Source organism: Pseudorca crassidens, chromosome 7 (assembly GCF_039906515.1).
Source record: "Pseudorca crassidens isolate mPseCra1 chromosome 7, mPseCra1.hap1, whole genome shotgun sequence".
Taxonomy (NCBI): domain Eukaryota; kingdom Metazoa; phylum Chordata; class Mammalia; order Artiodactyla; family Delphinidae; genus Pseudorca; species Pseudorca crassidens.
In genome coordinates, this window is record NC_090302.1 from 46,720,476 (window position 1) to 46,731,237 (window position 10,762).

General features: G+C 34.2%; 1 protein-coding gene across 1 annotated transcript in view; it reads left to right on the forward strand.

The window, feature by feature from the left end:
* Window positions 1-10,450, forward strand: part of ALDH1A1 (aldehyde dehydrogenase 1 family member A1) — a 54,040-nt gene extending 43,590 nt beyond the window's left edge. The window contains exons 11-13 of the mRNA XM_067744156.1: window positions 3,081-3,238; window positions 5,079-5,153; window positions 9,841-10,450. Coding sequence (XP_067600257.1) covers window positions 3,081-3,238; window positions 5,079-5,153; window positions 9,841-9,913 — 306 coding nt within the window. The 3' untranslated portion in view covers window positions 9,914-10,450. The remainder of the gene's footprint in view (window positions 1-3,080; window positions 3,239-5,078; window positions 5,154-9,840) is intronic.
* Window positions 10,451-10,762: the final 312 nt, after the last annotated feature.

Genomic DNA, 10,762 nt, shown 5'->3' on the forward strand with positions numbered 1-10,762 from the left:
AAGCCAAGAACTTCCAGTCGACTGCAGATCAGGATGCTTAGCAATTTCTAGGTGCTTCCTTCACAGATTTAAGGTAATAGAAAATACAATTCCACGTTCATTGTTGCTTTTTCTCCTTTGGAAATAATATATTTGAAAATAATTAGAAAAGAATAAAGTGATATGCTGTTTTTTTTAAATTAAAGTCCTTATTTTGAGATAATTGTAGATTCAGTTGCCATTGTGAGAATATAGAAAGATCCCATGTACTCTTTATCCAGTTTCCATCATTGATATCATCTTACAAATCTATAATATCACAGCAAATATGTTAACATTGATACAGTCAAGACACAGAGCATTTCATCACCACGTGAATCTCTCATGTTTCCCTTTAATAGCCAAATCTATTATCCTTCCTACACCATCCCATCCTCAACCCTTGGCTTTCTCTTAACCACTAATCTCTTCTTTATTTCTGTAATTTTGTCATTTCAAGAATGTTACATAAGTGGATTCATACTTCCTGCAATCTTTTGGGATTAGCTTTTTTTCACTCAGCCTAATTCTCTATAGATTCGTCTAGGTTGTTGCACGTAAGGATAGTTTGTTCCTGTTTATTGATGAGTAGTATTTCATAGTACGGGTGCACCATAGTTTAACAATTCACCCTTTGAAGAACTTTGGGTTGTTACCAGTTTGGGGCTACTTTTAATAATGCTGTTATAAACATCAGTATACAGGTTTTTTGTGTGAACGTAAGTCTTCATTTCTCTGGGATAAGTGCCCAGGAGTATAATGCTAGGTCATATGGTAGATGCAACTTTTTAAGAAATTGCCAAACTGTTTTCCAGAGAGGCTGAACGATTTCACATTCTCCTTAGCAATGTATGAATGATCCTAATTTCTTTGCATCCTTGCTAACATTTGTTGTGACTTTTTTATTTTAGCCATTCTGATAGGTGTGATAGCTCACTGAGGTTTAAATTTGCATTTCCTTAGTGGCTAGTGATATTGAACATCTTTAATGAGCTTATTTGCCATCTGATAACTTCCTTGATGAAATGTCTCTTCATTTTTTTTGCTCATGTTCTAATTGGATTGTGTGCTTTTTACTGTTGAGTTTCGAGAGCCCCTTATACATTCTTGATACTGATCTTTTTTTGGATGTGTGGTTCACAAATATTTCCTCCCAGGCTGTAGCTTGTCTTTTCATCTTCTTTACCAGGGTCTTTCTCAGAAGTTTTTAATTTTACAGAAGTCCAATTTATCCATTTTTCTTTTTATGGATAGTATTTTTGGTGTCAACTCTATGAACTACTCTTTGTTTACTCCTAAATCCAAAAATACTTTTTTCCGTGTAATTTTTTTATTCTTTCTGAAAGCTTTATAGTCTATGTTTTACACTTAAGTCTATGATCCATTTTAGGTTAATTTTTATACAAGGTGTGAGATTTAAGTCAAGGTTGTTTGTTCGTTTGTTTTTGCCGATATGTTCAATTGCTTCAGCATCATTTGTTGAAAAGGTGTTTTTCTTCCATTCCATTACTTTTGCAACTGTGAAAGTTCAGTTGTGCATATTTGTGTGTGTATCAATTTCTGGGTTCTCTACTCTTCAATTGATCTATGCGTCTATTTCTCTACTTATACCCTCTTTTTTAATTTATTTACTTTTATTGAAGTATAGTTGATTTACAATGCTGTGTTAGCTTCAGGTGTACAGCAAAGTGATTCATATATATATGAATATATATATATATATATTCTTTTTCAGATTCTTTTCCCTTATAGGTTATTACAAAATATTAAGTATACTCTTTTGATTTTGGTAGCTGTATGAGAAGTCTTGAAATTGGAAAGACTGAGTCCTCTCACTTTATTCTTCTTTTTCGAAATTGTTTTATCTAACATTCCTTTGCTCTTCCATATAAATTTTAGAATAACCTTGTCCATATATACTAAAAAATCTTGCTGAAATTTTGAGAGGAGTTGTGTTAAAATTGTGTATATATCAATTTGGGGAGAATTAATGTTTTTATTGTGCTAAATCTTCCAGTTATTGAATATAGTAGATCTCTCCATTTATTTATATCGTCCTTTATTTCTTTCATTAGCATTTTGTAATTTCTGGTAACAAGTCCTATATGTGTTTTATTGGATTTCTACCTAAGTATTTTCTGAGTGATTGTAAATGGTATTTCTGATTTCAGTATGCACATGTTCATTGCTAGTATATACAAATATACAAGTATATTTGATTTTTGTATATTTTCTTGCATCCTGTGACATCACTGAGCTCAGGTATTCTAGAAGATTTTTGGATATTCCTTGGGAATTTATATGTAGACAATCATGTCATCTACAAATAGGGACAATTTTATTCCTTTGTTTCTAATCTATATGCCTTTTATTTCCTCTTCTTGCCTTTTTCACTTGCTAGAATTCCAGCACTATGTTGAATAAGAGTAGTAAAAGTGGACATCTTGCTTTGCTCCCTATCTTAGGGGAAAAGCATTCAGTATCATATCATTGAGTATGATGTTAACTGTAAGATTTTTCATAACTGTCTTTGATCAGGTTCAGAAGTGCCTTTCTATTTTTAATCTGTTAAGGGGGAAAAGAGGTTGGATTTTTGTCAAATGCTTTTTCTGCATCAATTGAGATGATTATATGATATTTTTCCTTCATTCTATTAATATGATGTATTATATTGATTGATTTTTGAATACTGAACCAGCCTCGCATCTCTAGAATGAACCTCACTTGGTGATGGTGTACAATTCTTTGTAGGTATTGTTGAACACTGTTTGCTAATATTTTTAAGGAATATTTGCTGTAGTTGATATTGGCCTGTGGTTTAAGGGATATTGGTCTGCAGTTTTGATTGTTTTTATTGATAATAAAAAAACATTTAGTGACTGCTCACTGTGTGCCAAGTACCTTATAGTCAATATAAAACATAAGTATATTTACATGAAATATAATAAATATAGATATTTTATTTATATATTAATAGATTTATATTTATAACTATAATACAAAATAAATATTTAGTTGTAACCTATTACTTTGATTTATTTCATTCATTTCTTGTGGTATAGATATTTGGACCAGTGCAGCAAATCATGAAGTTTAAATCTTTAGATGATGTAATCAAGAGAGCAAACAATACTTTCTATGGCTTATCAGCAGGAATTTTTACCAAAGATATTGATAAAGCCATCACAGTCTCCTCTGCTCTGCAGGCCGGGACAGTGTGGTAAGTCAAACCTATGTAATACCACCTTTTCAATGTTAACCACATTAACAGACTACTTTGAATTTTTTCTGACTTTGATTTTTTGTTTGGAATCACATGGCCTTCTGTTTGAAAATAAAACAAACAAACAAACAAAAATCCTGCTGTATTGGAAGAACTTTAGAAGAGCATAGAAGATAGATAGATAGATAGATATAGCATATATATATATATATATACACATATCTATATCTATCTATCTATATATATACACACAGACACATATATATATTTAACTCTATCCAGCCTTCTGAAATTACTTGCCCAAAATACTTTATTGATGTTTGGCTAATACAATATGTATTATTATTATAAATAATTTCTAGGCACTTGGCACTATGCTACACACAAGGGAGATAAAAGTTCTGTTTAATCAAGATAATCAGATAGTAAGACAGTATTTATTCAGTGCCCTTATGTATACAAGCATTTAGTTCTTACATCAGCTTTTTACTCTGGGACTATTAGAGATGTCTGAAGGTTTTAAATTGGAAGAACATATTGCATTTTGAGATGTCTGTTTTATTTTTGACCTGGTTTATATCTCTGATGTTTACACTTTAATTTAGAGTATATAAGTGCCAAGGCTATGCCTCTCAAACTGTCACATCCCCCGCCCAGCCCCCCATCTCTGGACTGCGTTGTTACTAATTTTTTTTCCACCAGACCTCACTTTGTCCCCTCAGTCCCATCAACAGCCCAAGATTATTTTCTTCCCAATAATGTCACAACCAAATCCACTGGACATTGAAAAGTATTTATCCTTGAGAGACAGCCAAGAAATCCTTGCCCCTCTTGATAGCTCTAGAATCTTTTTTCTTAAGCAAAGGGACATTCATGATTTAGTCAGTATGCACTCTACGCTAAGCACCACGTGGCAGTCTTCACATTCATTATCTCATGTTACCTTGCTACAACTGTTAATTGGTATGGCAAATTTATGGACGGAAAAACAGAAGCTTACTGAGGTTGCATAATTGATCGAGATCATGAAATAAATGACAGCTGAGATTCAGACCTATTTCAGACTCTAAAGCAGTGACTCTCAACCCTGGCTGTACAGTAGAATTGTCTGGGGAGCTTTAAAAATATCTACACTGATTTGGGTAGAGAAGGGTGTATGTCAAACCCACCAATTATATCAGTGTCTGTGACTGAGTCTGGATGTAGGTCTTTTAATTTTTTAAAATTCTAATTATTCATGTTTTTATAATTATATGTTCATAAAAGCATTTTGAAACATTTTTTAAAACATGGCAAGGGATAAGCAAATTAATAATGAAATCCAACTCCTGTCAAGCCCTCTGTCTAAGCAATTTTTTGAATTAATTAATGAAAAAAGTAAACTAAGTAATATGAGACATATTACAATTATAAAAGAAAATTAATTCTAGCCTGTTAAGTATACAACCCACAAGAGAACTACAAAGCTTACGAGTATAGGCAGTAAAGAACACCCATCCAACAAACTCGTCTCTCACAGACCATAGCCTTCCTCTTATGGTACGTTGGGTAGTCTATCTTTTATAATTCAAGCTATAACTTCTCAGGGACATGATGTACTGCCAAAATGGCTATCCACACATAGAGTTGTACCATTTTTTTAAAATTCCTAGGCAGTATATATACATATACTTATACTCCTGCATTCTAATTTATAGTGCTACTTTTGCTTAAAAATGACTACGTAATATTAAAATTAATGGAGTTGTTAAAGAACTCGCTGAATTTCAAAAATTCCAAATTTAGGAGTTATTTCATAGGTTAAGTATGACCTATAACGTACTTATTTTCTTTTCAGGGTTAACTGCTATAGTGTGGTATCTGCCCAGTGCCCCTTTGGTGGATTCAAGATGTCTGGAAATGGTCGAGAACTGTAAGATTAACTTTCATTAAGATAAATACTTATCTTGATAAAAATGGTTCTCACTCTCAAGGAATTAATCCTTAGTTACTACTCAGATTAAAACCTGCCTCTGTTCTTTCCTGGAGATTAATACTGTCAAACAGCTTTTTAAATGCTGGATTTACCCCAAAAAGTGCAAACAGGTGATGGCAGAGGGAAATACAATTTATTAAACTCTTAGAATTCACAAGGGATCATACTAAGCACTTTACATTGGTTACTGAAATATTGCTTACTTTTAGAATTGTTTACTGTATACATGAATGTAATATATTGGGGAAACATTTCCAGAAAGGAGGTGGAAACTACAAATTGGTGATTGTAAGAAGTGTGCAAATATAAGAAGAGTTTAGCTATTTGAATATGCCTCTTACATAAGTAAATTAGGTGTGTTTATATCAAAAAACTTTTCAATGTAGGAGTAATGATTCTCATTTGTTGTAATATTTTTGATGTAGACTCTAAAATAACCTGAATGAGTTATTTTTGGTACTAATATCTAAACTGAAAGAAAATTTAACTAAGGAAAACATGTTTTATAGTCATGACTAGATTGAGGATATATATATTATACAAATGCATTTATGAGCCTTCAGTTGCTTTTCAATCCAGGAAATATTGACTTTTTAAAAACGTGCACATACATATTTACACACAGAAAGTAGTGGCAATGTGTTTGGTCAATTTTGTTCAAGCACTTTTAACCATTTTATTTCTTAAAATTTTCTCATGTTTATCAATAAATTTAAAAAATCATCAGGAAAAGACACATTATATTCAAACCTTATGGAATCAAACATAGTAAAGCTGCTCATTTTGTAAACAGCAAGTAAAAGTGAGTCTCAGCTTCTAAAGGTCATGAGTGCCTTAAAGAGCCAGGTACTTGTCATTTAAATAAATCAGCAAAATCACATTGAAACAACTACCATTGGGGAGTCAGTGAAAAGAGGGCACGTTAAAATGATCCACTCTCCTTCTCAATATACTTTCATTAAGTAGTTACTATGTATATGAGGTCCTAGGAGCCCCAGAAACACGGTACCACGTTCCACCTTCCATATAATCGTGGTGGCAAGAGGAACATGTAAAAATACAGAGAGAGCAAAATAACCAACACACACTATGAAATAAATAGTAACAGACTGGGAGTCCGTGCCTCGCGAAGGTAGAGAAGCAGTTAAAATGCAGAGCGCAGTATCAGAGGACGGAAAATCTGGGCACCACCAGACTATAACATTCACGTCACCTCGCTAACTCTCACTGTTTCCATCTGTCAGACAAGTTCAGCATTTGTGGTGGGGATAGGAGTGGGAGAAGAAAGTAAAAGGTCTTTGAGCTCCTTTCCATGCTTGAGATTCTGTGGTTTTAACCCCGGTGAAAATGCAACGGATAAAAACTTAAAGACCGTTTATAGAATAAGAGAAGACCTAACAGAAAAGGTAGGACTTGATCTAGGGCATGTAACAAGTGTAGGATGTTAGGAAGCAGACAAGAGGGCATTCTTGAAGGAATGTTCTATGTGGCATGTTGAGGGGTTAGTGAATTTGCCTGACAGGTGGGGATTTATGGGGGTGAGAAGTGTGATTTCAGAGTTAAATAGAATACAGATTAAGAAGACTTGAATTCAAGAAAATCGGCTTACATATATTAGTGGAGCAGGGAAAGCGATAGCTAGCTTTAGAATGTTGATGGAGAGGTGGAGTGGCCAAAAGATCAATTTGTCAAAGGTGCACACGGCATAGTAAACATAACTGGAGACTAACCAGCCTGCCTGTGAACTCTGACTTCACCTCTTGCTAGCCACAGAGTCCAGTTCAAGTTGCCTAACTTCTGAACATCTATTTTCTCCTATTTAAAAGGGAAATGTTAATATTCCTCTTAAGATGGTTGTGAGAGTTAGGAAACATACTACGCCTTCATTCCCTAGCACTGTATCTGTCACAAAGTGGGGACTCAACAAATGGTTTCATCCTTCCCTAGCTCCTTGTCTTTATAATACCCATTATTGGGGAGTCCCTTGGCAGCACTAATTACTTTGTACAAAGAGCTATAACAAAAGTTAGATTATTTTGAAGATCAGATTACTGCTGGCCCAGCTATCTAATACACTTCCTTAGGAATGTCATAGATAAAATAATCAGAAGGGATGAAATAATTAAAGTAGACTAAACATATCAATTTTGTTAAATACAATTTAGTCAAACATTATGTTCTAGACATATGGAAAGCAAATAAAGAGGGGGATGAAAACAAGAATCAATCATCAGTAATTTCTTAAATATCTGGACTGTGGGTATAGATGATTTGCTTCTTTGAAATATAAAGGAAAAAGTTATACTGTAATTTTTACTTCAAAACTTCCAGCTGAGGATGCTAGTGTTAATGTCTATCTGAAACCAAATTTGGCAAATTTAATAAATAAGTCATTTGCTGCAAGATGTTTAAAGAGAATTACTAAAGCAATAACCTCAAATGACTCCCAAGAGTTCAATTACAGTTTATCTTCAAAGATAGAAAGGTAGAATTGATCAGTTGGAAAGAGTTCTCAAAGAGCTGAAAATAGTAGTATGCGCAGCCCAATGTGGTGGTGATGCTGAGTGCCCAAACCAGGATTTGCATCTCAGGTCATGGTGCTGGCCCTGGAATGAGTTAAATGGTAGAAATCCCTCTCTCTGTGTAATTGCACTAATTTTTACTTAGATTAACATAGATCACTTGAGACTTTACTAGTATGCCATTTCAAACTTAATTGGCTCTCAACACCTCACAAGATATTTCTTTCTTCCTGTCCCCTTCAGAAATGGGGAGAGATAAAGTGGTATAAACTGGTGGGCTAACGTGAGTAGTTTTTGCTTGATTATATTTGCCAAACCAGTTCAGCAAACATTTTCCTGTGCCTACTTAATTAGTGCCAGGCTCATTTCTGGATACAGAGTGAAAAACAGGCATAACTTGTTATTAGCACCTTATCACTCCAGTGTGGACCCTGGATGAGAAGCCTGGGTATCACGTAAAAGTATGTTGGAAATGCAGAGTCTCAGGCCTATCCCCAGACCTGCTGAAATAGAATCAGCATTTGCATCAGGTCCCGGGTGACTGGTACATTGACAATTTTAGAAGCACAGAACCAATAACTCATAGGCTAGTGACATAAAGAGAAATATAAAGATGTTTTTGTGTTATATCATAGACATAGGAATTTGTATACATCGGAACACTAAGAAGCAGGACCTATTTCAACTTGAGTAAGACAATTATCACACTTTGTACTCTCCTGAGAGTTTCAAGTGTCCATGTAACCCAAAATACAATGGAAAGCCTATTGGCAAAAATCATGGGTTAATATATCTAACTTTGTGAGATAAAATACTTACTAAAATATTATCCTTTAATGGGTTTCAGACAACTGAGGCTAAACCCTTTAATTACTTTGAAGAACATGCTCACTGAAGCTTTTAGAAGGTATTTTCAGAAGCTTAATGGCCCAAGAAAATAATCAGTGTAAGAGGATTAGGTTACCCAGGAGAAAAAGATGTCTTCTACATACCTGTCTACCTCACCAAAGGAGAGGGGTAGAAAAAGATCAAGATCTTTTTCCTCTGTAAGCCTACATGTGCATGAGTGTAATGATTTTAAGAGTACTCTTATGTACATGTAATTTAATCCTTTCATCAAAACCATATAGAGAATAATTTAGCCTAATCTTTTTAGTTATCTCTTTAATGAAGGGTACATCACAGTTTCCAAAACTGATAGGAGGTCTCAATAAACCTGATAACAAGATACAAGGATTTTAATTGACTGACTCAAGTTAATTCCTGATCATCTGGGTTGGATTTAAGAGTTATATAAGCAAATGACAGAGGTTGCATAAACAGAAAAATCCAACAACCACAGAAAGCCCAAAAGCCCTGAATTTTAGGCCAATGAACGCCTTCCCCCTCTTAAAACAAAACAAAACAAAACAACCCCACCCTCAAATAAAAAGTTGTAACAGTTACGGTCAGATTTTTGGTTTTGGGGGGTTTTTGTTTTTGTTTTTGCCAAGAATCAAGAACAAAAGATATTAGAACTACAGCTAGAAAATATTTTGTTTTAAGCCATATTAGGGCCAGTTAGAGTGAAAATAGAAGCCTGGTCATTTTTAGCCCCTTCCTCATTTCTGGACCAACTGGACATGGTAAATACACTAAACTGAGCTATACTTGAATTTATAGTTGTTCTATACTACTCAAGTAATTATACATTACTACTTTTCCTATAGTAATATAGCCTTCTTATTTATTTGAACCTAAGCTAGATATGATAAAATTCTTGTTGGGCCGATTTGTGTGTATGTGTGTGCGTGTGCGTGTGCGTGTGTGTTGAGCCCTTTTATAGTCAAGCAGAAAAAATGTCAAAATTGAACAATTTCTTTGAAAGTCTACTGAGGGTACATGATCATTTAAAAATGCAAAAAAATTATTTTCCCACAAGGGGATTTATATAAGACCAGATATCTTACGGTTGGCTAGCTACTATTTGAAATGGTTCTGTACACAGAAAATATTTTCCATTGTCCCTAGCCAGATAAGCAGGAACAAACTTCGATTATCATTGACCATAGTATATTTGTACTGCTCTGCTAAATTCTGTTCATTTTTCCCCCTCTCTCTAGAGGAGAATATGGTCTCCATGAATACACAGAGGTCAAGACGGTCACAATCAAAATTTCTCAGAAGAACTCATAAACTACAAGAGTGCAGAGATGACTCCTCAATGGCTAAGCACCTCCTTCAGTGGCTAATATATCATAGTGGGTTTTAAATGCAAAATTGTTGTTTCTTTCATTTTTTAAACATGAGCTAATCATATTAGCATTAATACTACACATAGAAAACTTGATATGTAGCTTATTCTGAAGGAATCATCTGTCTCCTGATATGTGACACCCAAGTCCTACCCGTAATGAAAATGATGGATTTGGATGCAAGATCTCTCTAGCTCTGTAACAGTCATGTGCTTTTCTTTGTAGCTACTTGTCTAGGATAAACATTTTATGAAAGAGGACCAGTTATCATCTAGCTTCTTTCCCTTGACCACCCCTTGAAGTACTTACCATACCTGTTAACTGCAGACTAGATGTGCTCTGTTCCCCATAGTTGTGAAGTCCTTGGAGTTTGTTGAAATGTTTCCTAAAATGTCATGTCTGCTTGTCAAATGAAGTAATGCCTGAAATACTTAGATGTAATCTAAACATAAAGCTTAATAAAAACAACCTTGCATGATTCTTGTTCAGTGTGAATTTTTTAAATAGAGTCTTGGTTACGGTGATTTACTCTCCCTGTCACTCAAAAGCAGTGTTAAATTGAGAATAAAGATATATTTAAAAATAAAAGTCTAATCTACTTATTCTCAAATAGGTAAAGAAACAAATTTTATTTTCTGCAGGAATTCTTGCAATCAATAGCAAACATTTGAGATAGATGGCTTCAGTCCTTCAGCAAGCATTTATTGAGTTCCTACAAAGCTCTGGGCACTATGGTAGGTGTTATAGAAAATAGGTGAATAGTGAATGGTCCATTATCCAAAATGCTTTA